At 51.6% G+C, this 25,023-nt stretch overlaps 8 protein-coding genes across 8 annotated transcripts; 4 read left to right on the forward strand and 4 right to left on the reverse strand.

Annotated features, from left to right (window-relative positions):
- Positions 1-7,992: 7,992 nt before the first annotated feature.
- On the forward strand, positions 7,993-8,957 carry N7496_007780 (C2H2 finger domain transcription factor mtfA; the record flags this gene model as incomplete). Its single annotated transcript, XM_056700699.1, has 2 exons — positions 7,993-8,170; positions 8,302-8,957. 2 exons carry the CDS (start codon positions 7,993-7,995, stop codon positions 8,955-8,957), a joined length of 834 nt encoding a protein of 277 aa, XP_056552762.1.
- Positions 8,958-10,031: 1,074 nt separating this feature from the next.
- N7496_007781 (lipase family protein) lies at positions 10,032-13,570 on the reverse strand (the record flags this gene model as incomplete). The annotated part of the gene is made up of 2 exons (XM_056700700.1): positions 10,032-13,151; positions 13,214-13,570. The coding sequence occupies 2 exons, from the start codon at positions 13,568-13,570 to the stop codon at positions 10,032-10,034; spliced, it is 3,477 nt and encodes a 1,158-aa protein (XP_056552763.1).
- A 357-nt stretch (positions 13,571-13,927) lies between these two features.
- On the reverse strand, positions 13,928-15,332 carry N7496_007782 (lactate 2-monooxygenase; the record flags this gene model as incomplete). Its single annotated transcript, XM_056700701.1, has 4 exons — positions 13,928-14,265; positions 14,329-14,971; positions 15,046-15,067; positions 15,121-15,332. The coding sequence occupies 4 exons, from the start codon at positions 15,330-15,332 to the stop codon at positions 13,928-13,930; spliced, it is 1,215 nt and encodes a 404-aa protein (XP_056552764.1).
- Positions 15,333-16,056: 724 nt separating this feature from the next.
- N7496_007783 (putative MFS transporter) lies at positions 16,057-17,676 on the forward strand (the record flags this gene model as incomplete). Its single annotated transcript, XM_056700702.1, has 3 exons — positions 16,057-16,252; positions 16,330-16,430; positions 16,483-17,676. 3 exons carry the CDS (start codon positions 16,057-16,059, stop codon positions 17,674-17,676), a joined length of 1,491 nt encoding a protein of 496 aa, XP_056552765.1.
- A 733-nt stretch (positions 17,677-18,409) lies between these two features.
- On the forward strand, positions 18,410-19,273 carry N7496_007784 (uncharacterized protein; the record flags this gene model as incomplete). The annotated part of the gene is made up of 2 exons (XM_056700703.1): positions 18,410-18,455; positions 18,513-19,273. 2 exons carry the CDS (start codon positions 18,410-18,412, stop codon positions 19,271-19,273), a joined length of 807 nt encoding a protein of 268 aa, XP_056552766.1.
- A 937-nt stretch (positions 19,274-20,210) lies between these two features.
- N7496_007785 (uncharacterized protein) lies at positions 20,211-21,543 on the forward strand (the record flags this gene model as incomplete). Its single annotated transcript, XM_056700704.1, has 2 exons — positions 20,211-20,293; positions 20,373-21,543. The coding sequence occupies 2 exons, from the start codon at positions 20,211-20,213 to the stop codon at positions 21,541-21,543; spliced, it is 1,254 nt and encodes a 417-aa protein (XP_056552767.1).
- Positions 21,544-22,254: 711 nt separating this feature from the next.
- On the reverse strand, positions 22,255-23,424 carry N7496_007786 (nascent polypeptide-associated complex subunit family protein; the record flags this gene model as incomplete). Its single annotated transcript, XM_056700705.1, has 3 exons — positions 22,255-22,493; positions 22,648-22,820; positions 23,375-23,424. 3 exons carry the CDS (start codon positions 23,422-23,424, stop codon positions 22,255-22,257), a joined length of 462 nt encoding a protein of 153 aa, XP_056552768.1.
- Positions 23,425-24,007: 583 nt separating this feature from the next.
- On the reverse strand, positions 24,008-24,949 carry N7496_007787 (NAD-dependent epimerase/dehydratase family protein; the record flags this gene model as incomplete). Its single annotated transcript, XM_056700706.1, has 1 exon — positions 24,008-24,949. The coding sequence occupies one exon, from the start codon at positions 24,947-24,949 to the stop codon at positions 24,008-24,010; it is 942 nt and encodes a 313-aa protein (XP_056552769.1).
- Positions 24,950-25,023: the final 74 nt, after the last annotated feature.

The raw sequence follows: 25,023 nt of genomic DNA on the forward strand, positions 1-25,023 counted from the left end.
TGGCTCAGTTCCGAGGACAGGGTAAAGGAGACTAGGATCGGAAAGTATAACGGTTTACGATGGATGGTTTACAATAGGAGATAGTACGGAGCTCTACAACAATACAATAGTCAATATGCGTAGTACATAGTGAGTGCATATATTAAGCACATATATGGAGCACAGTGGTAGTGTAGCTTCAAAGAACGCACCACAAACCATCGGCGCCTATAGTGTGTACGGTGGAGGTCATTCACAGTGGAGGATCCGAGGATGGAACCCCAGTGGAACATCCTGGTCGATAGCACTATTCCATAAAAGGAGAACAGTAGGGCAGAGTCGTAAGCATATGGCATTATTAATGCTTACAAAGTGGTCAAGGGGAGAGAGATCGAAAACAGTCAAAAGAGCGAGGAGCCGCCCCATTTAGGCAGGACCCCAATTTAAAGCCCCAAAAGTTAGGCCTCCACATGTTGAAACCTATGCTCTGTAGACTGTCAGGCCTCATAATATCGTCACTCTCGGATTTGAACTAAGTCGAAGTACGTAGCAGTCTATGTACTTCGTATAGTTTGAAGTTTATTCGGTAGTAGATTAGCTGCAGATGGTGAATGTGCTCAATTTCGAGGACCAAGAAGCAGATACAGAGCTTGACCTCAAGTGTAATACACTGAAATTGAAGCAATCCTGCTCCGCTATAATAGCAAGGGCAAGAGCCATGGAGATGAAGAACCAGTTCCAGGATGCACATGCTACTACTGTGTGAAGTTGCACACCGTAGCGAGGCCTTCATACGAGCATGAAAGTGTAAGGCTACGCTCATTAAACATAGCCTCCACTGTATCGCACATCTAATTCCCTGAAAGACGCCCAATCACATCCTCAGCCCAGCCACCAGCCACCAGCACAAACCACCCGCAGCAGCCCCAGATACAGCCCACCAAAGGCAACCCAAGGCTGTAAGTGACCTAGCGTCAAGGAACAAGAAAACAAAAACAAACGAAAAGCAAAATAGGAAATCAAGAAAAAGAAAAAACATAACGAGATGCAGCCCCACGGACGATCGCGGGGTTTATACCACCTCCGGTTTAGTGTATTCGCTAAGATCCCGGCAGAGCGTCCACTGTACAGGGGGGCTCGGACGAAGGAATGAGGAGAGTCTCAGGGCCCCTGCGAGCGTGACGGAGATCAACCCTCGGTCGCAGCTGTGACGAACAGGTCGTGTTTCACCCTTGGCTGACACATCCGGAAAAAAGAAAAGAAAAAAAAAAGAGTTCTAGCCTAAGCGGATGGTCCTGGCTAACGCCCCCGGTCCCAACGAGATCGTTGTATGATCATCTGTCGATCCTTTGTGGTTGCTGACCTAGGCCTGTGTGTGTGTTACATGCTAAGGTTGGCGGACTAGCTGCTCTGGGGATATTCGGTCCGAGGAGGTTCTGGATTTTGGGGGCAGAAAGATTTTGGGTTTGAGGTTTTGGCTTTTGGGTTTATGGTTAGAGGTTAGAGTTGATGGGTTGATGGGTTGGGAATGGTAGAGCTTAGATTTGACATGGACTGAGTTTCGCTTTCGGCCTTTGATTATTTCCGAGGAGTTAGTTAGTTGGTTAGTCATAAACTATACGCTGCTTCCGGTAGCTATAGGGGTTTGAAACTGTGGATGAGTACTGACGGATTTGACTATTCAGTGCGAGGTTCTAATTTTGAGTCGGGGAGATTTGGCATGAGCTTGAGAGTTGCTTTTTTGGTTACGAGATCTACGAGTCTGCAGAATCAATAGCTCACAAGTACGGAGTATACTGGAGAAGGGATGGTCTGAATCTACATGGTGGCTCTTTACGCAGGGAGTGTCCCTATGACCGCATACGGTTCCCCTAGCCTCTAGGCTTGCAGCCCTTCGGCTGTGGCCATCGGCTACAGGATTCCATCTCGGAGCCGAAACCTAGGCTGATATAAGTACGGAGTAATCAATCAGATTACGCCGATATCTGTCTCTCCCCTTACTCCATAAAATCATAGAACTAGTTCATCGCTTCTCTGTCTCTGTCGCACTGTCCCGACTACTGTACTTGGCGAGATCGTACCCATCGGACCGACTGCCCGAAAGAAGCTATGGCCAGCGGTTGGAAGGTCGAGAGATGATCCAGCGATCCCAGCGATCCGGCGATCCACCGGGGCGATCGGCCGGATCAGGAAGGAGGTTAGGCGAAAGGGTGACAGTGACAGTGACAGACACGTCAGGGGGGAAGAGTTCCCCCCCTTAGTTTTCCCGTACTATGCTCCAGAAATAGTTAGTGATGTTTTTCCCACGTGAGATAAAGGCTTATGCCGGGCACTATGGGTTAGTTCTCCGTGCATCATCGATGATCGACCTCGCTCCGAGCTTCTAGCTTGGCGGCACAGGAATATCGGGTATAGCGCCTAGCCACGAATAGTACACGCCGTTAGGTCCGCCCAAGACCCCTGTCTCCGGTAATGAGGTCTTTCATCTGGAGGAGACAGACGGTCTCGGAGCTGGTCCCTAAATCGCAGGACATTATCGTCTCGGCAGAGGAAGCGAGCCCTCAAAAAGAGATCAGGATCCGAAACTAGCGATTATGATCCTTCCGCTGATTATTCTTCTCGGGTTCCTCGGCCCCGTCACTCGTCCGTGGGCCGTCCAAGACGCCTACTGTACTGCTCCTCTGTCTTCATTCCCTGACGGAGTCCTCCATAGACCGTGCGGTGTACGCCCCCTATTCCCTTCCCACCCAACCCACCCCATCCACAATTGCCAACCCTAATAATGTGTGTTTGATTACGGAGCTCAAGGTGACCCAGTACGAGGGATATGGCTTTTTTTCACCTTCCTCAATCGGTGCCTGATTCCATTGCCCCAAAGCCCCGGGAGCCGAGCCGCAGATCTCTCTGGGGACAGACGCGACCATAGCATCTTCATTCTTCATCCCAAGGCCGTTTGCAAGTTACATAATAAAAAAAAGCATGCAGAGAGCGGGAGGAAATCCGACCACTCGTAATCCGTGATCTACCCTTGAAGAAAAGTAGAGCTTTCATGCACCGTGAGCATGGCAGACAAGGCCTGTGCCCCGAACAAAGTGAATAAAGTACCTTTCTTAGAGGTCAGATGCAAGAGTGCTCTTTACGGTGTGCGGCTGCATCATGCAAGTGCCATGTGTTCGTCAAGCCAACCACGCGTGGCGGGGGCCAAAAAAAAAGGGCACATCATGTACGCACTACTACGCAGTCCAAAACCAATTCTATAATAATCAGCCATTCCACTGATGAATCCTCGAATCACCCTAGCAGACGCACCTCGTAAATGTACCGGCCTGTGCTGGCCCCACTATATGCTTCCTGGGTTCTTCGTGCATGGTTGATAGTCGATTGACTATTATACCTATTATTATGCCTCCTATTATTATTTTGACTTTGCGAAGGAAAAACAAAGCATAGCACTCCAAACGAGAAAACGAGAAAAAAAGAAAGAAAAAAAAACCCCCAATTTGTACTACAGTACGGAGTAGTTAGATCACAAACCCAGTAAAATAAAGGGGGGGGCTTGTCTCGCGTGGCCATGGGGCCACGCTTGGACGCCCCCGGATGATCCCCGATCGATCACCGCGGTACCCGGGCGAAGAGCTCGAAGCGTGATAGCCTGGCCACGCCACGTTTTACGTGTGATAGCCGATAGCTACTGTAGTATCTGGACTAGTATAGCGTGTATACTAGTATGAGCTCTAATGACTTGCCTTGGACCAGGGACTAAGGTCGAAAACCCTTCCGACCACGCTAGAACACTCCTTAATTACGGCCACGGCAGAGCGCGAGATGAGATACCGTCATCCTTCTCCCGTAGATTTCTTAGTTTTCACTACTCTGTCGATTATTCCGCATACACTTTTCTTAAGCAAACGCTGTCCAGGCTTGTACCACTACCCACGACCCAAGCGGCCGGGCCCGGGCCACTATTTTGCCGTTTTAACTTCGGGGTGGCTGGATAGCCATTCGGAAAAGGAATGTCTCGTCGACAGAGTTTAGCTGGTGGAAATGAAAAAGTGGGTGCGGTAGATTAACATTGGGTTGGATCCTGATCCTGATCCTTAGAGTAGTACAGGACAGGACAGGATCTATAATCCGGACTCTATGCAGCAAGTCTTTGGCGAGGGTTTACCATGATTCCACACTCAATGATCCCCATTCCACGTTCCATGTCCCAGTAAAACGAAGATGATGAAAGCTTCCCCGTCCGAACCGGTGGTACGCACAGCTCCATCGTCGGCAGAGTTTTAGCTAAAACCTACTGTAGGGCAGGCCAGACCTAAGGGCTAGCACCATAGGGAAGAGGCGGGAATGTCACTGCGGAGTTGCCTTGACTCCGTCATGGGAAATTGGACAGTATCTCCAGCCGACCGTACGAGCCGCAAGGGGCGCCAATCATGGCCGGCGGAATTCTACCGCCGGTTGCTCTGGAGTGTCGATCCCGATGAGAAGTGCCGGATGGATGAATTGGTGGAGAAGGTCGAGGCGTATACATGGACTCCGTATGCTTTTTGATCAAGGACTGCCGTACTTAGTGTCTTGAATACATTCTCCATAGTTAATATACGGAGACTGGATTCTCCAATGTCCTTCCAATTAGAGATGATCTGCCGAGCCAGGGCGTATTTACTCTGCATTTTCTCTTCACTCTTCTATGCAGTATGAGAAGGATCGCCCTAGGGCGTGGATCATGGCGCTCGAGCCCTTTTCCACGCGCTTTGCTGCACAGCTGCGCAGCTGCAGCGTTAACTACTGAGTCCGAGGATGTACTGTGAAATTTCCTAGTGATCAGCTTATTCCACGAGGCAGGCAGTCCTCTTCCAGTAGGTAGATAGTGATTATAGCTATCCGTGCTTCTACGGTCGTTCACATACTCCTTTCTTGTTTTTGCCTTTCATCCATTTTGCCCCTGTCAAACCCATTCCACAAAACTTGGACGGTACCAGTCCTTTCCGATCCACGGATAACCCAAATGTACCAAGTACCGCTCACACTGAACCACTTCCTATCCAAACTCATGTATCACAGTAGGTAACTAGCTACGCATCCCTGCTGAATCATCCTCGACGCAACCAATCCACACGCACGGAGCAGGCGATCCTGGCCAAAACGGCTAAACCCTGTGGAGACTTCGCTTCCACGAGGTCGGGAATGCAGACTCCACCGATAACGGCCAATCCTTGATCGCTAGCGGTGCAGAAATCGTGCACGGCCCTGGTAGCCCAGCCCACTGCCCAAGGTCTCTCGTACGGTAAGTCTGTCACTGTGTGACACCTGTTGGACTGCCGTGGACGAAAGGGCAACGGCTCCCTTTCGTTCCAGAACGCCGATCACTCAGATCATTTCCACGTCTCAAAGAGGCTGGTCGCGCGGGTCTCGCTCCCCCTCCATGGTTGCTCACTCAGCCCGCTCTCGGGTCTCGGTCGCCCCTCGGGATTTCGTTCACTGGGCTATGGGCTATGACCCTGGAGATCTTCAGGAGAAAGACATCTTGGATGAGCCTTTCTAAGATCGACACACTTTGTAGAGTCTGATTATAGTATTCTTTGGCACCTTCCTCGTTGACATGACGATGCCCTTCCTAACCTCCTCTTCTCCTTACTCCAGCTCCACCGATAGAAACCTAGTTCTATTTCTATAATTATGATTTGGTTCACCTTCTGAAATGACGATGCTGATCATGATCAGAGGGGGAGAATCCTTCGACCCGCCGACCGTGCATCACCACACAGCAAAGCTGCCCCTGCTACTGGTGGTAGTAGTTCTGCAGCACATGGCCACCTGGTTTTTACCTCTCCATGCAATCCATTCATCACTTGCTTCCTTCGTACGCTGAAACTCTCCTACAAAAACTCTCGGACCCTCTCAAAAGTCTATGCAGTATGCAGGCCCAGGCAGAAGAAGGTTTTCGTAAGCGAGCCCACATGGGAGTCCCGAGCGCTTAGGAGCCGCCACCCCGGTCATGATGGACGAGTTGTCTACGTAGCGAGTCACTGTACATAGTAGAAACTCCGTGGTGAGAATGGAGTTTATGGATATAGTTACAAAGTAATACAACAGTTGAGTCATTAATAAATGTGAAAAAAAAAGAACGGAACAGGTTGGCATAGGTAGATATCGTAGGTCATGTACTTCCGTACCCAAAGGAGCCAATGATCATCCGGGCCCATCTCCTGAAACCAGGGAACTGCTGGCCAACACATCGAGGGCGCTAAAGCAGCGGGAATGAAATCAGTGGGCAACTGGACACCTGGGACAGGGGATGTTCTGGCCCCATCGGAGTTATGGTGATTTTGGGTTTAGCGCCCGGATCCCACCATTTATGACCTTCCCTTTTGGCTTGCCTGGTCTCTGCTTTTTTTCTTTCTCATTTTAAATCCCCCTCGTTTAGCCACGCGACAGTTCACTCGAATAATCCGGGGTTATCGGGGTTTGGGGGGGATTTCCAGGGCGTTGGTGAGATCCCCGAGGGATGAAAGGATGGGTAGGAAGAGGCAAAAAAGGGGAGGTTATAACGGGAATCTGGATAGATACTTTACTGCTATAATAAGCATTATGCGATCTACCAACAGTTAGAGTACTGTCTTCGAGGCAGGAATCAAAGTTCAGTACACTGTCCTCCTCAGGCTTCTCCATCGAGAAAGCTACACCTCCCGCACGGTGCACGGAGGAGAAATATAAGATGGGTATCGGCAGATGCACACCATGTAATACGCACCAATACGAGAAAAGAAAAAAAAAATAGAAAAATAAAAAAGAAAGCCTCGCTAAAAAAGCCAAAGGACGAACAAAAAAGCAAAACCTGCGAAGGATCGACGTACGATCAGTGTTCGGTGCGATCGGCCGTTTATGGGGCTAGTATGTGACAGGTAAGCAGGATCTGCACTAACCGTAGCCGAGGAGGACTTTCTTGGCCTCCCCGATCGAGTCTAGCCTGGTGAATCCTGGACCAGTTAGTCTCGGGGTGTTCTTCATTCTGGTAGGTCCTTTTATTCTCCAGTTCTTTCTTATTTAGGTCTAGTTCGGCATGGCCATGCTGCTCTTAGTCCTAGACTCCTAGGGAGTACTGTAGTAGGGGAGAGTAGTAGAAGGAGAGGATACATGTGGGGACCCGAGCCACAGTGTGTTCGGAGGCCATGAGGGCACAGGTAGGGGAAGCGAAGACACATCGGTGGACGGTGATAGGTAGAGATGCACCTCGACCGGGTTGCCTGCTGGCTGCTGTCGTACACTGGGATTTTTTTCTTTTTTTTCTTTCTGTTCGCGTGGGCAAATCGTCATGGCGGCTCCACTTGCAGGGTTAATCTCCGAGACCAAAATAAAGAAAGTCAAAGAAATAATGATTATTATTCCACATAGAAAAGAAATCATTTAATTCCTCGTTAATTAAATTAAGCTTTGGAACGGACTGTCTCACCTGTTGACTGCATTGAATCCGGAAAAGTACACCCTGTAATTCCATCCTCGATCTTTCTAGTGTACTGATAATCTGTAGTCTATTAGTCTCTTACCCTTATTGTACATCTCCTCCGTCCTCCCATCTACATCTATCACGGTGGTCAATTCATCGCCCCACTTGTATATATCGGTAATGGTAAAATTACGGGGTGGAGGAGGAGAAAAAATAAAAAAAGTGGGAAATATGAGAATGGCAAAAAGTGGAGGAGGCACAATCGGCATCGCCCGCGGGCGATCATCCACGCGAAACCCGGCCACCTGGTTGTGGATGTGGTTGTGGTGGATTTGTGGTGGTGGTCCTTGGCTTTGGGAGTCCTTTGACTTTCTCCTGTTTTGGCGCCGGGGAACTATAAACCCTCGTGTCTCCCCATACAGGATCGGTTTCTTCTCTGGTTCGTCCCTTATACTATAATTCTCCAACCACCACTCCTCTCAACCTCGAGGTTATCTAGGTATTGATCTATAGATCTACCTAATTTATCTTACCAACCCTCTATATCCGGATCATATTCTACCATCATGGATTTGGCAAGCCTTCTCCACGGCGCCGCCCCAGCCCCCAAGCTGTATACTGAGACCTACGGCAAGCGCTCGCTACAAGCGCCTCTTTCGCCCCCAGTGGAGGATCAACCCAAGTGTTCATTGCCTTCGATCTCCACGTTGCTCGAGGGTGCTGATGGAGCTCAGCACTCAGCTAGTGAGTAGACCTTGGATGGACTATACCCTATGCTAGATCATAGTACTATGATATATATAGTACTATGGTATAGTATAGTATAGCTCTATACCTTCAATATAACTTGAACCATTATCTAACAATCCAACTAGAGCGCCAACGTCTGAGCCCACCTGCTCACCAGCGCGATGCTCGCTACGACACCGTCTGCCTGCCTCCCACTCCCCCACTCCGTCCAGGCTCGGGATCTGGTCACAGCAGCGTCGCCCACTCCCCCGTCGAGCTCAACACTCCCAAACACACTTCGCACCGCTCCTCCATCTCCAGCACCACCAGCTCCACCGCCCCTCAACCTCACCACTCCCACGGACCCTACGCCTCTCCAGCACCCAGCATCTCTTCCTCCACCTCAACATCAACCTACACCTCCCCGGTGGAATCCAACCCACCCAACAACACAACCCTCTACTACCCCCGTCCTCCAAGCATCACAACCTTCAACCCACCCACAATCAACACCTCCACCTCTCCAACAATCCAACAACAAGCCGCTCCAACCCAACAATCCCCCTCAACGATGATCTCCCCCGTCACTCCTGCTTGGCAACACCAACACCACCACTACTTCCCCCCTCCAGTGCAGCCCCCTACCAACAAAACCACGACCGATATATCTGCCGGACCTGCCACAAGGCCTTCTCCCGGCCCTCCAGTCTGCGCATTCACTCGCACTCGCACACGGGCGAGAAACCCTTCCACTGCACGCATCCCGGCTGTGGAAAGGCCTTCTCCGTGCGCAGTAACATGAAGCGCCACGAGCGGGGTTGCCACTCCGGTCGACCGGCCGTTCCTGCGCCGCAGGCGTTGGTTTCTTAATGCCGTGCTTGACGCTATGCTGCAGCATTATGTCTTATTTGATTATTGTTCTATTTGGGAGTGTGTATGAGCGCCTTGCTTAAGGCTGGCGTTTTTTCTTTTATGGGGAGGTTGATTTTGGGAAAAACCCCCCGTTGGTACTTGTTACCGTGATACCCTGGATATCTTGGTTTTTTTAACGTATTTCCTGTGTTCTATATTCCCTTTGTTACGGATTGGTGGATATACTAGACGGATAGGATGGGATGGGATGGGACTTGATATATAAAAACTCTAAAATTACGAGACAATGTATTATTCTATGATTCAATCTTTTTCTCCCCTTGTATGTGAATCCGTAGCCAAGTGAATCACTAGACTTGGTTAAGGGTGATATTCTGGTTTAGTATTGTCTTAAACTCCCTACCCCTGGAAGTTGATCCTGTCGAGAAACCCGGTAAATCCTCGGCAAAATGGTTACGACCATGTCTCATCGCGTGCTGGTCTTGGTGCATCCTGCGACGGGAATGATTGCAAAATACGGACACTGATCAACTCGGGATGATTTAGAGTTACGCAAAAATAACCATAAACGGGTGTCTTGTCTTGGTTAAACGGGCACGCGATCTGGTAGAGTACGTATACCCTTACTTTTGGATGCGATTCACCGCGAGGCATTTCGGAACGGCCGTTCCTTGGGTTTGATATATTCGAAATTAGACTCGACAAATGAAAAGTCCCCAAATTTGGGGGAATCAATCTAGGTAGTGTATCCAATCTATATACTCGTACCGCGTGGATAAGAAGAAATGTGTTCAAAAGGATTGTAAATCGCCGGAGAGAATATCCCCAAAAACGGGTGTATATGAAACTCATATATCCCATCCCATCCTGTTCCATGAAACCAAACCAAACCAGACCGAACCGTATCTATACCAATATCCATATCCAAATCCATATCCGTGTATACCCAATTCGTAAATCATCAATCTCATACCCAATCTTCACCCCCCTACCCGCATATCCATCACTCATCAAGCACCCCCCTCGCTAAAGCCGCCAAACTAGTCTCATACCTCGCCGGATTATGATCACTCAACATGCCCGACGCAAACCTCAACTCCCCAAAGAAAGCATCCACATCCCTAACAAATCTCATCTGCACCCTCGTCGCCGGCCTCCCAAGCCTGGGATACCCATCCGCGCCAAACTCCGGCACAGCCGTAAACGCCTCCCGCTGCAAAACGCGCATAGTCTCAACGACAAACACCTCACCGGGCGGCATAAGTTTCGGCGCCCGCATCTCGTCACGTAGCAGGCCGAGCGTTTTCCACGCCCAGGCGTCCTCGCCGACGCCGTCACCCGCGTGGAGGACGTGCGGGGGTTGGTTGACGTAGAATTTGTGGATGATGCTTTGGCGGAGACTTTCGTGGAGGCGTTGGCGGACGTGGGATTTTGCGCCGGAGATATCGCTTTTGAAGAGGGTGGCGGCGGTGTGCATGTCGTGCAGGATGCCGAGGGAGAGGCTGGGGACGATGTCGGAGCCGTTGACGATGGTTGTTATTAGGCCTCGTGTGGCGAGGCGGAGGAAGGGGGACATTACGGCTGGGGGGCCGTAGGCGTAGACGTGGATTGGGCGGCCTGGGGGTAGATCGTAGGATGGTGGTGGTGTTTCTGTTGGAGAGGGTGAGGCGTTGTTACTGGTTTCGCTGTCGACGGTGATGAGGCGCGGCTGGGGACGTGGTTGATAGGATGCTGTCACGAAGGATGTGCCTGTGAGAGCACTGCTGGGTTCGGCGATCATAGTTGCTAGCAAGGCTGCAACACCACCACCGAGGGAGTGACCGCAGAGGACGACGCCGTAATCTTGAAATTCCTCCAGCGCGGCGCGCAGAGTAATCATCACTCGACCGCCGCCACCTTCGAGTAGTCTCTTGGCCGAGGCGTGCATGCCCTTGTGCACCTTCCAATTCTTGCCTTGCCATTCTAGATCATCGTAGTCACAGGTCATATCAGTGAGGATATCCTCGAAACCCCAGGTTCCGCGAAGTGTCAGAACGACTGCCTTGGACTCGTGGTCGATGGAGAGATAGTGCACGAGTGGGACTCCGGACTCCGTCTCACCAGCGGCATTCGTACCTCCTGCAGGGTCAACGAACGAGGAGAGTAAGATGGTCGATGGCGGAAGCCCAGCATGATCCGAGAACGCGCTGTGTTCATGGTCATCTAACACAGCTGCAGGAAGACTCTTCGTGCCCTTGGGCACACCCATGACTTTGAGTGCGTTAGCCCCATAAGAGGCAGACGAGAAGCGACAGAAACGACGGATATTTTGAACAAAGTGTCTCTCGGGGAAGATGCCCGGGACTAGACCGTCCCGGTTCAATGCTTGGATGGTACTCATATCTTCATATGCACTTTTGCGAGGCCGATGCGCTAATAAGAGCGACGTTTCAGAGCCCGCCGTTGCAACCGAGTACATACTGGGAGTGTATGACTTGGACCGTCCATGTCGCGCCGAAGAGGTGGGCCGGTGATCATTCACGGAGACAGTTCCATCTGCCTCTGACCTCGTCAAAGACATGGAGCTACTGCTGCGAACATGAGTCCTCGCAGCGACCGGCGAGCCGGGACGTAAGTCGCCATTGCGGCGTGAAAAGGTATCCGTGTGAGTCAAAAGGGACTCTTGGCTCTTTTCACGCATGACAAAGTATCCAGCTCGCGAGCTACTCCGATCAGGGATATTGCGAGGTGGAACATGTCGGGGATGCGCTCTGGGTGATTGAGGGGATTGGGGAGAGTGAGGGTACGGTGACCTGCGCAAGCCTCTATTCGGAGCCGGGGTACTGGGTCGATAGTCAACTGCGTCGGTATGTCGACGCTTAGGCTCTGGTTGGCTAGATGTCTCGCGCGCAGTCGCTTCTCTGACAGGGGCGGCGCCCTTGGTTGGTCTGGTAGGTTGGCGTGGATTTGGAGCACTGGACGAGCCTGCGGGTTTTAGGGCCGGCTTCTTAACCTGAGCACGCTTAGTGCTTTCAGAACTATCCGTTGGCCCGTTCGATTTGACCTTTTTAGCCAACTTTGTGAACGAGCCTTTCCCGAATCCAGATTTCTGGCTTTGATCGCTTGTAGACCCAGGACTAACAGGGTCCTGTCGTGCCATCGTCACTCCACTTGCAGCTTCTGGATGGGAACTTGCTCGGCCATTCTGGGCTCCAGCATGTCCATTTGATACTGAGCTTACAGGCAGAGGTCTTGGGCGTTGCGTCTCCGTCGGACTGGGAACACGAGAACCGTCGCGAGGGCGTAGTTCTGTGCTTTGCGACTTGTTGAAAGCGGTCCGAAACACGACTGTATGTTTTGGAAGTCGCTGGTACTCGGCCACAGCTGTATCGTTGTACTCATGATCATGATGAAACCGCTCTTCGATCATCGTCGTACCCGGAGGCGCAGCGATTTCAGCGATATCGTCGTCGAATATGTCCACCGTGATTGTGCGTGCTGTAAGGACTTCCGACTTGATAGTAGCATGACAACCTGGAGGCAATTGACTCATGATATAAGACCGAATGTCTTCATCTGATACTTGTTGTTGACCATCCAATTGGAACGAAAGTCGAGACCCGGGAAAGGCTTCTGGAATACTTGGTCGTCGATGAACTGCATCAAAGGATTCATCGCCATGACCCGGCATCACGAAAGATGCGCTTTCCGGCTCAACCAGTTCCTCCTGGTTTCCATCTGGGAATTGTACTTGATGCGTGCCCACAACGTCGGCTCTGAGACCGCTGTCCAAGATCACGGTATCCCAAACTACTTCGTCGCCACCTTTCTGGCGAAGAGTACGTTCGGTGTTCTTCTTTCCCCAGCGTTGTAGCAAAGCAAATCCAACAGAGCCAAGGAACAGGTCTCCAACGCCAATCTTCTCGCTGCTAGCGCCGGCATCGACGGAGCGGAACTCGCGTCGGATGAGAGTGATAATAGCCGCGATAGCCCTAGACGACTCGGTAGATCCAAGGATCGCATCGAGAGTTGATAGCAGAGCCTGCGAGAAATTCGCAACCGATGCCAGCGTCGTGGATGAGAAATGGAACGAGGCCGCGGCAAAGAATGAGGCCGAGGTCACAGTTGTATGCAGAGTTGCCAACTAGAAAATAATCTTAGTATTTTGCATATCAAATCCATACCGGGGGTTGCTCGATCACATACACTTCGCTCCAGCAAGGATTCCGCCTCTCTCCGCCCATGTTCATCGCCACTGCGAAACGCAACGTCTCTGCCGGCTCTTGTTAGAATACCTTCGATCACTGCACGCCCAAGTTCCAGACCCGTCAACGTCGTTGCCCGCGCTCCATCCAAGGCCACACCACCAAAGAAAGTGCCGACTCTCAGCGACAATGAAGTCGATTGAGTGAGGAGCGAGACGAGTGATGCGACTGGCCGGGGTAGTAGAGTAGTGCCGGAAGTTGCGGGTACATGGCTCGCGTTTGTCTCCAGGCTGATAATCTGCGTTTCTTTCTCATTCGGTGGATCCCGATCAGGTTCAATAGGCTTTTCAAACATCATGAGCCATGAGGTTGTATGTACGGTATTGTATAGTGCCAGGACTATGTCTAGGAGAAGAAGAATGGATCGAGTGGTCTAGCCCTGGTTATCAGGTTCCCGACCCTGAAAATTGCCCCTCGACCAACTGGCGGGCGTGGCTTGATTCTCGTGCCTGACCTTGATTGACATGTGATTCCCAACGAACGCGTCGTTGGGATGACGTCGAGGGCCCCAGAAAGCTTGTTACTTTACCCTTTTCGGCTCTGAATGTGCTTAAAACAATAAAGAGATAAGTAATAGTGACATATTGGAAAAGTTCACTACTGACATTATGTACAACAGCACCCAAGTAGTACTGGGCACTCATGCGTGATCAATCTACATCATCGCCTTGACATCGCCTGCATGCTGCACCCTGCGAATCACCGTCCGGTCGCACTCGGCCACCGTGCGGATCCCTGCTAGGCCCATGCTCTGCCAAAGATCTGCCAGCAGGCCCTTGAACACCTGCTTTGCGCCATTGCGACCGTCGATCCCCAAGCCATAGATCACGGGTCGGCCGACCAGTACGGCCTTGGCGCCGAGTGCAAGTGCCTTGATGATATCCACGCCAGTTCGGACTCCGGAGTCGAAGAGCACCGTCATTTGGTCACCGACCGCATCGACAATCTCTGGAAGGACGTCCAGGGATCCGATGGCTCCGTCGAGTTGACGACCTGTCGAACTGTGTAAGTTGCGGTTGTTCCGATCCCGTTCTACCCGGATTAAGGGTTACTTACCTCCATGATTAGAGACCACAACTCCGTTGCACCCATATTTCAGTGCCATCTTCGCATCCTCTACATGCTGGATGCCCTTCAAGACAATCGGTCCGTCCCAGTGTTTCCATAAAAATGCTAACTCTTCCCAAGTATGCGGTCCGCTGGCCGCAACCTGGCCAAGCCAGGCGCGAGATGCACCCACAATATCTTCTTCGATCGTGCATCCGGCTTCTTTCTCGAATTTCTCCCGGAAGACCGGATCGCTAAAACCGACCTGGCATCCAACTCCCTTAAGGAAGGGCACGTAGGCATTATCCAGATCCGCCGGGCGCCACGCCAAAGACCAGGTGTCTAACGTGACGACCAGCACTGAGAACCCACTCGCTTTGGCCCGTTTCAGGAGTGAGAGGGTGATGTCGTTATCCTGCGGCCAGTATAGCTGATACCACCGCTTGCCATCGCCGCTTGCTGTAGCCACTTCCTCAATGGTGCTCGTGGCGGCCGTACTCATGATATAAGGCACGCCAACCTCCTCGCAGACCTGTGCCAGACCCGTTTCTTTGTCCTCGTGGAAGATGCCCTGCACGCCAACGGGCGCCATGATGAGTGGGCTGTCGTATTTTTGTCCAAACAGTTCGACTGAAACATCCTGACCGTCCATCTAGCAGTCTCATGATGGTCAGCGGGTTCCCTCCAAATTTGAAACCAATAGGATAAGTATGAGAAAAGACTAACGCTGCGCAGCATCCGCGGGATTCTATACAAATCGATTAGCCTATACTTCCCCAAAAAAAGAATCTCCAAACGTACAACTTCCACTGTCGAAATGCTAATCGATTGCTATCCATCGTCGCCTTCTCACCCGCACCGCCAGCGACGTAATTGAACGAACGCTCTCCAAGCGCCTTGCGCGCCTGTTCCTCCAACAATCGAGGATCTGTCGTGACACTCGGCAGGATACCCATCAGGGCACCCTTGCCGTAGATCTCGCTTTGATAACTTCCAAAGTTCTCGTCAGACATGGCTAGCAATCAATATGACAAGTTTGATAAAGATTCAAGTTGGTCAGGGTCGCAAAGCTGGGGAAATACCCCTATGCCCCGTCTGGGGTAGATGTTGGGTGGAGTCGCTCGATGAACCTCGGCCGTGGCGGGCTCGCCTGAAGGGCCGAGCGTCTGACAGGATGGATTTAAGCGACCCTGTCTCGTTCTATGGTGGATTCGTCTATGCTTGCGAGATAGATGTAGTTATGAGATTAGTTTCTTTGTTTAGGCCTACTTGTACCAAGAATCGCCAATCGATCTTTGGCTACGGTCGCAACAACCCGAATTTGGAGGCAGACCCTGAGATTCGATAGTCTCGTCGATCACTGCAGTGCACCATCCCCTGTGCGACATGAACCCAGCGTATACTTTACCGAAGAGCCAATGGCAAGAGCCATGTTGAAACTCGAATGTGGATGACCCAATTCTTCACGAGCTTTCACCGTTCATCTTTCAAACTGGCCCATTCGTCTATCGCCCGAAAAGACCCCCTCCCACTCCGACAGGCGATCCCGCTGTCTTGGCGCTTGGCAACCTTAACCTTGGGAATCCCCGGCCACCAGCAAACTTCTTCTTCTTCGATATACTCTAATTTCGGAGCCCATCGAATTCCTCCCGGCTAGCGATATGCCCTCCAGCTGAAGATATTGTCCGTCTTGTAAAGGTACACCTGCTAAAGGGCAGCTATTGCATCGCGCCAGGGATGGAGGGGCACGACGAGTTGAAGGCGGAAATGGGCCCAGTGAGGCCTGTCGAGGCCGAACCTGAGCCGGCGGATGAGGCCAGCTCAGTGCCCACCGTCGAGGAGGAGAAAATGGAGCGCAATTTGATTTGGAAAATTGACTTGTACATCCTGCCTTTCGTTGTACTGCTGTATCTGTTTTCGTTCCTTGATCGAGGTATGTTGGCCCACTTTTCTATCTGACTCAGAGGGGATCGCGATTCTAACGACAGACGGGATACTGACCATTGGTAGTAAACATTGGAAATGCACGCCTGTACGGTCTGGAAGAAGACTTGGGTCTAGTCGGAGACCAATACCAAATCGCAGTGTCCATTTTGTTCGTCACTTATTGTGTACGTCTAATCCGTCGTCATTCCCATTGCGGTTACTAAACCCGCTATCTAGTTCTTCGAGGTGCCCTCAAATCTGGTTATCAAGAAATTGAGACCATCTCGATACATCGCAGCCATCTCTGTGATATGGGGTATCATCGCAACCCTCACGGGTATCTGCCAAAGCTACGGCGGTCTCCTTGCCTGCCGGATTCTTCTGGGAGTTGTTGAGGCAGGGCTCTTTCCAGGCTTAATGACCTACCTTACCCTCTTCTACAGTAAGAGAGAGATCGCCCTACGAACCGGGTACCTATTCAGCAGCGCTGCCATTGCGGGTGCCTTTGGCGGTCTTCTCGCCTACGGCATTGGGTTCATGGATGGCATCGCCGGACTACGTGGTTGGCGCTGGATTATGATTCTCGAAGGTATCCCTACCGTCATCCTAGGTGTGGCAACCTGGTTCTTCCTGGCGGATGACCCCGACACGGCATATTATCTCAATGAAGAAGAGCGGGCACTCGTCGTCCGTCGCCGAAGTCGCTACATCGGTCAAACAGCATCTGCTCAAAAGTTCCACTGGGCGGATGTCAAAGAAGGTGCGCTCGATTGGAAGATCTATGCCTTTTGCATCGGCCAGTTTGGTGTGGATACCATGTTATACGGCTATAGCACATTCCTACCCACCATCATCAAAGGAATGGGTAAATGGTCCACGCCCGAGGTCCAGGCTTTGACAATCCCATGCTACGGCCTCGGCGCTATCGTCTATCTTGGTGTGGCCTGGTTGAGCGATCGGACTCAGCACCGTGCATTCTTCATTTGCCTCTTCAGTGCTATTTCGGTCGTTGGATATGGCATTCTAATCTCAGATTCCTCGTCGGGAGTACACTATTTCGGCGCCTTACTCGTCGCACTGGGTCTCTACGTTACAGTCGGCCTCCCACTGGCCTGGCTACCAACCAATCTACCACGATACGGCAAACGCACCTTCGCCACAGGTCTACAACTCACATTCGGCAATATCAGCGGTGTCATGTCTCCGTTCTTGTACAAGAACTCGGAGGGGCCGCGCTTCGTACGTGGAAATGCCGTTACTCTGGCATTGGTGGGATTCGCTGGGGTGGTGTATGGTGTGATGTGGTTCTGTCTGGGTGCGATTAACAAGCGTCGCGCTCGCGGTCTTGAAGATGAGAAAATTGCCTCTTTATCCGAGGCGGAAATTCAAGAACTCGGTGATCGCAATCCTCGATTCCGGTATAGTACTTGATGGAAGAAGTGGGAAGGTGGAAAGATTATGATTGGATGCGACATGTATTTGCATATTAGACCTAGAGATCTAGATGACCGTATGGTATAGACAAGACTGCAAAAGCGAGCGAAGTTTGATAGAATCAAATTCAAATTATTGATGTACTTGAATCACAGCGCAATCTCTATCCATCTCATACGGCTCAAAATTCCTGCACTGTTCTCAATGTGCAACCGGTCTTGGCGCAAGATCGGCTTGTTTGCAGATCACCGACCTTCCGTCCTACCGCACCCGCGCGCCTTGCAATGCATCGCCAGCGAGCGCCAGAGGCTCAAACCTTAGCTTCTGCGATTATGGCCTTCTTATATGCCCTGTTAAAGGTCATATATCCCTTTTTCGTGATCCTTGCGGCCGTGTTGCTCTACAACCATGGGCCAGAGTACTCCCTGACGACCATCAAGTCAATCATATCGCCAGTGGCCTACCACACGCCCACATCTCCATATACTGCAAGCTGGAGATCATGGTACCATCCGTTCCAGATAGGGTCGGGTTATGCACCAAGATCCGTGAAGAAAGATTGGAACATTTTGCATCACCTTGGGGGCAACGGGCCTTGGGTCGAAATGTTAGATGAAGGCCGGAAGACACCAGATCTGCCGCCCCCGCCAGGTTGTTCAATTGACCAGGTGCATATGGTATGGAACCTGAATTATATAACTGGAAATAACATATTGCTAACTTGGCCTAGATGTCGCGGCACGCAGAGAGATACCCCACACCACTCGTTGGGTATCGTGAGCATCACCGATCCCCGACAGGCTGAACTCAACAGTCGCTGACTTCACAACTAGGCCATCTACAGTTCTTGAAGCGCGCCAGGTCACTTGAGCTACCTTTCAACGGCTCACTCGAATTCTTGAACGAATGGACCTACTTTACTGACAACCCCGAACGAGATTTCGGCCAGTTGACTACTACGGGGCCCTACGCAGGTACGCTGAGTGCTTTTACCACCGGCCTACGCTTTCGCACGCGCTACAGTGACCTTCTCCAGAAAAAAAACTCGATCCGATTCTGGGCTAGTGACTCGGAGCGCGTCATTGAATCAGCCCGCTACTTCGCCTCTGGATTATTCGGTCTTGACTGGGAAAGCAGAGGCAAGGCTGAACTTGAGGTCATCCCCGAAACCTTTGAGCGAGGAGCAGATACCCTGACGCCAGGTGATACGTGCCAAAAATATCTCGAGGACACTGTAGATGGCCATGATAACGGCGATACAATGCTGAAACGCTATCAAGAGGTGTACGCCCCCGCAATCGCTGCACGATTGATCAGCGAGAATCCAGCTTTGGGCAGCTTGCTCAATACGGAAGTTTACGCCATGCAGGAGATGTGTGGATTTGAGACCATGGCCCGTGGATCGAGTCCCTGGTGTGATGTTTTTACCGAGGAGGACTGGCGCCATTTCGAGTATGCCCGCGACATCAAACATTACTATGGCTCTGGGCCGGGGAATCCGTATGCAGGAGCAATGGGATGGCTCTGGTTGAACGCCACAGCCACATTGTTACAGGCTGGACCAGATGCCGGGCCGATGTTCTTGAGCTTGTGAGAGATCCGTTTCTCATCTGGATCGTGAAAAGCGTTTGACTGACAAGTGACAGTGTACACGATGGGGATATTTCACCACTACTTGCAGCCCTTGATCTCTTCAAGGACCCGCGAAATACTCCCCTTCCACTCACGTGCCCTCCAGCAGATCGTTCCTGGAAGACATCCACTATTCTTCCTATGGGTGCGAGGATTACATTTGAACGGATGACTTGCCCAACTGAGGATGACAGGGATGACGAGATATACGTCCGCATCAATATTAATGATCGGATCGTGCAACTGCCGGGATGTGTGGCGGATCCAGGGCATACATGTTCTTTAGACAGCTTTATGGACTATGTGAAGTTCAGAAAGGAGAAAGTAGGGGATTTTGGCGAGGTGTGTGGACTAGAGGGACATGCTGAGAAGATAACTTTCTTACATCAGGATTGATAGTGATATTGGTAATGATAAAGCTGTACATATGAAAATTGAAGAAGATAGCTCGCCCTAAGATACTCTTATTGCAGATCAAGTGTCTTGCCACGTTCATCTAAGCTTCATTTCCAGCCCTTGGAGGTTATAGGAAAATCACAGCTTGCGAGGGCAGCATTCCTTTGTGCTCGAGCTTGCTCAAAGATAAACTCAGTTAATCTATTTTCAAATGGCAATGTTCCTTGATTATAAATGTATTATTTGTCAGATTGAAAGCCTTTCTCAAGTACTGACAGAGCACTACCATCCAAGCTGATATTGGTGGCGACCACGTGACCTATATCCCGGCGAACCAGCTGTGTTTACTAAAAAAGTTCCCTTCACGACCATCTGGAAGACTCGCGCTCTTGCCCCCTCGAAGTGAAACATCGAGATCTGAACCACATTCATTAAAATCTACAATCCACTGAATTCGCCCATCCCACAAATCTTTCACAACATCAAAGTGGTCTTCATCCATCATGGAGTACCACGCCGTGCCGCCCGAGGAGCGCGCAAGAGATGAGAACGGCAACCTCCTTCCTTGGGGCTATGTTTACAAAGAGTAAGTGAATCAGCTCATCAAAAAGACCTTCAACGGTCTCTCCTTTCTGTCTTTACCTACAACTGACCTCCATGCCCAGTGAATCTCGCAATCCCCGCCGACCACCAGAGGAATCCGGACCCTTTGGCAAGAGGAGGAATGCCCGATACGAAGCCCGATCGCGAACACGCACCGGCACCCCAGCGAAGCGCGAGAACCCCAATGTCGCCGAATTTGGCCGTCTCTTTGCCCAACAGCAAGAAGAAGAACGGCCAGTCGGTCTACCCAAATCTTCCTCCTCCGGCAGCCTCGACGGCGGGCGCAAGCAAACCGAAAAGGTGGCGACCGAGTGCATCCTCTACGGGTACAAGGCGAAGGACGGGGAGTGGAAGGTGATTGATAAATACGAACGTATCTCGCAGGGTATGATCTGTGAGGACTACCCGCGCAGCGATCCCAACTCTGCGAGCCAGTATGGCCAGCTGCTCAGCGGCGGCGACGTCGTTATTCGCGCGAACCTCTCCGCCGATGCGAACCGCAAGTCTAAACGCTACGCTGGTGGGTATCACTGGATCAAGGTTACTTTCGACTCGACGCAGGCCGCCGATCGGGCCTGCTTCTACTCGCCGCAGGAAGTGGACGGGCACCTGGTCTTTTGCGAGCTGTACAATGGCCATGGACCTGCCGAGGACAGCGCCATCCCTACCGACTCTGCAGCTGGAGCCAAGCTGCGCAATAAATCCACGCGCACCCTGACATCCACACACTCATCCGCATTCCTCTCTGGCGCCAGCATGGACGCCCAACCATCCTCCTTCACTCTACCGCGGTCCTTTGGAATGAATAACCTCTCCAGCGTGGCTGAGCCCGAAAAAGAGCCTTCGTTCGACTCGTCGACTACAACTGCTACCTCCGGCACCGCGACCGCGACGGGGGTATCTACCAGCTTTGCATCGTCGGTACACCAGCGCAGCACGGCTGGCGCTGAACCCAAGCCCGACTCCGATTTTATGACGCACATCCCTACCGTTCGCCGGACGAAGCTACGCCCGCTGACCGAAGCGCTCCCACCCGGACCTACGATGACCGAGCGCGTACTGCGATCGATTCCTATATTGAGTTGGTTCACGGGCGATATCGTGGGCGATGGCCCGCAGTTGAAGGAGGACGGGACTTTTGATCATGACAAGTCTGGAGTGTATTGGCGGTTTTGGTGGATGTTGGATCAGTTGCTGGGTACGGATGTGTGTGGACTGAGAGAGGACTCTTGAATTGCGATTGATTGAGGGCCTTCGAGAGAGGTCCTGGAACATCAATTCACAATTCGTCGACAACCCCGACTACAAAGACGTTCGGTACCCGAAACCGCAAGCAGCGTCGGCTTGGAGCGAAGAAGCTTGGGAGAAGCTTGGTTTCATCAGAAGGGTTTCTGGTGAAACGGAGGACTTGGTATGGAAGGACCAAGCATAGCATTCATTAGGCGTCGTGGTTTTCTTTTCGGTGTATGATAGTCCCGCAGGCATATTAATGTCGACGTTATGATCCGTCCTAAATGGGACTTTACGCTCAACTTGTTCTCGTCGTAGACCCTTAGACATGTAGAGCCATAGGACTGATAGGACTAAGAGATGGTCTGAAGAGTATGCGACAGATACTTCGTTGCTACGCGTGTCGTACTAGACCGAGCTCCCAAGGTTCAGTTACAGCTCAGCTCAGCTCAGCGCGGCTTAACTCCAGTCCAGCTACAGCTACAGCCTCACCCTCAGAGTCCAGACCAGCCATCCGATATACCCAAAAACCCTCACTCAAATAAACCAACTGGATTTGAATACAATTCATTGGATCATCACCCCCAAAATTTAATAATTTCAAGTTACTTCCAATCAAGGAGCAAAAGTCACCGTCAAGTCTGAATCATTGAAATGACGTTGTTTTTTTTCGAGTTATACCAAAGAAACATCAAAATTTCAGCTTTAGCTCGTTTACTCGACCTTGCTCTCGAAGTTCTCACCCTCCACGAGATCGGGGATATCATCCTCATCGTCATCCTTCTTGTCACCCTGGGCCTTCTGCATGTTCTGGTAGGACTCGGCGAGCTTGCGGAGGGAGGCGAGGCTGTCGGGGCCCAGCTGGTTGAGGATGCCGGGGACGAGCTCGGTGAGTTCCTTCTCCTCGCCGTGGCCGTAGAGGGCGAAGGTGTTGGAGGGGACGGAGGCGTGGACTGTAGAGATGGGGGTGGGTTGTTAGTGAGGCTGTGGGAGAGAGAGAAATGGTGTCTGGGCGTGGAATTGATGTCGGTGGTAGATGCTGTGGTGATGGGTTGGGGAGAGGAAGCAGGCCAGTCCTTGACCTAGCGCCTAGCAGATCGGACTTACCGCGGGGAGCACCGAAGTGGATGACGTTGCCGTCCTCCTTGAACATGTTGACCTCCTCAATACCCTGGATGGGCTGGACGTTCAGCTTCTTGAGGGTGGTCTGGAGCTTCTTGTCGTCGGCATCGGCGGTCCTGTGGACCTTCTTGACCTTGCGGCGGGGAGTGCCCTTGCCTCTGTAGGTGGGGGGAAAGAAGCTGGTTAGTCGGGTTTCTTCATAGATCAAGTGGGTGGTGCGTGGTGTGGGTGGTGAATTCGAGGTTGTGGAGATCGGTCGGGGATTTGATTGTGCGAGTGGAGTGTGATATCTCAATCTTCAATCGTGAAGCATCGAGCTCAATCATTGGCGAGGAATATTGATATTGCATGCCCGTCGAAAATGTCGACTTTCCAGCATTGAGAGTATTGCACAATCTTCCCATTGAATTGGGGGGAGGTGGGGGAGAAATCGGGTTGGAAGTGACGGAAGATTCAAGGACAGAATGATACATACCCTATCCAAGAAGACCAGTTAGTAAAGCCATTCAATATGATCGCCAAATGCAAAAAGCAGCTCTGAATCCCGGATAGCTAAACCCATTGATGAGGTTTCAGGATAGACCGAAGCCCAGCGCAAGATCCCACGCGATCCCACCAAGCTAAGCTCCGACCTTGAAATCCCTCCAACTCTCCCAAACAGGGAAACCACCACGACCCTAGATCTGCCTTAAACACATAAAAAGTATCTCACGTACCAATCCGCACGCTCTGCTGCATCTTAGCCAACTTGGCGTGATCCATCTTGTCGGGTATGAGGGGGTGTGTGGGAGGTAAATCTGGAGATTGGAGCACAGCGAAAGCGTTAGCCGAAAGAGTCCGGGAAAGAGACGGTCGAGATCTCTGAAGGAATGAATCCACGAGATTTGACTGGAACAATAATTTGGCGTAGCAGGATCAAGGAGTGGGCGTACCGGGTGAAGGGTTGGTTGGTGGAGGGGCGGTTGAAAGGCTGAGGTTTGAAGGGAAGGTTGATGATGCGCATCCCGCGAGTTTTGTGTGGGGTCAGCCCCGATTGCTCTTCGCTAATGCGCCGTGGCCGGTTTTGCACCGCGAGTTTATACTACTAATGGGCTACGCTACGATATAATGGTATTTTTTATGATATGATAGAATTGATTGGGGGAGAAAGGTTTTGTGTAAACAGTCCTGATGGTTGGACCTGGTGATGGCAATTCGGTTGTGGGCAAGAGAGGGAGAGTTGGGTTGCTCGGCTAAACCCTAACCGCTTTGCGACCCTCGGAGCATTCTGGATAGCATCACCTTGGGACCAAATACTATACCAACTATACCAACAACAGCACCACCAACATTCTGACTTCTCCCCTCATTCAACACTCCGCCCATTCTCCCCCGTCACCGGCTTCTTATCCCAAAGGGTAAAATACTTCCGCCACGGATGCTTCTCCTCAAACCCCAACAACCGCTTAATCTTCGCATTACTCAACGGCGCCTCAAACTTCTCCAACCGCCGCGTAATCGGCGTCTGCGGATAATGCGAGCGCAAGAATTCCTCCGTATGCATCAGATTCGTGATCGTATCATTCGTCGCATTAAACACCTGGAATCCCAACCCATCCGTCCGCAACGCCGCCAAACACATGCCCCCCAGATCCCGCGCATCCGTATACGACCACCCGTGCACTTTCCCCTGACTTGGTTCGTGCACGTACCCGTAGAAGATCTCCCCGTTGTACTCGTCCGGTCCGATGACGTGTCCGATGCGCAGGCTGTAGATGTCCGTGCCGTAGCGGGCTGCGAACCCGCGGGCGACGCGCTCGTTGCAGAGCTTCGCTAGTGCGTAGGTATCTGTCGGGTTGACGTCTTGGTCTTCGTCGATTGGGAAGGATGGGTAGTTGACGTCGCCCTGGCCGAAGGATACCCCGTAGACGGTGATGCTGCTGGCGATAATCACCTTTCGGATTCCTAGTTTGCAGGCTGCGTCGATGATATTGTATGTGCCCTGCGTATTGGCTCGAAAGGTTTCGTTATCTGGCACGATCATGTTACGTGCGTAGCCTGCGAGGTGGATGATAGCGTCTGGACGAGGTGGTAGACCCTCCGGGAAAGGCTGGGATAGGGACCATTGGCCGGAGAGAGCGTTGAAGACTTGTCCACTGTCGGTGAGTTCGGTCTTGAGAGTATGTACGGCTGGATGGGTCATTGGCTTGATATCCAGGTTCAGGATTGTGTGTCCGGCTTCGAGAAGCTCAGTGATGACGGTTCCGCCAGCTTTGCCGGAGCCACCGGTGACGACGATGCGGCCCATACTGTGTAGAGGGCGTCTGCAATGATTGCACTTTATTTTAGGGATTCTGGCCAAGTCGGGGGCCTTGCGTTATC

This window comes from Penicillium cataractarum (assembly GCF_028827025.1).
Source record: "Penicillium cataractarum strain IBT 29864 chromosome Unknown utg000007l, whole genome shotgun sequence".
Taxonomy (NCBI): Eukaryota; Fungi; Ascomycota; class Eurotiomycetes; order Eurotiales; family Aspergillaceae; genus Penicillium; species Penicillium cataractarum.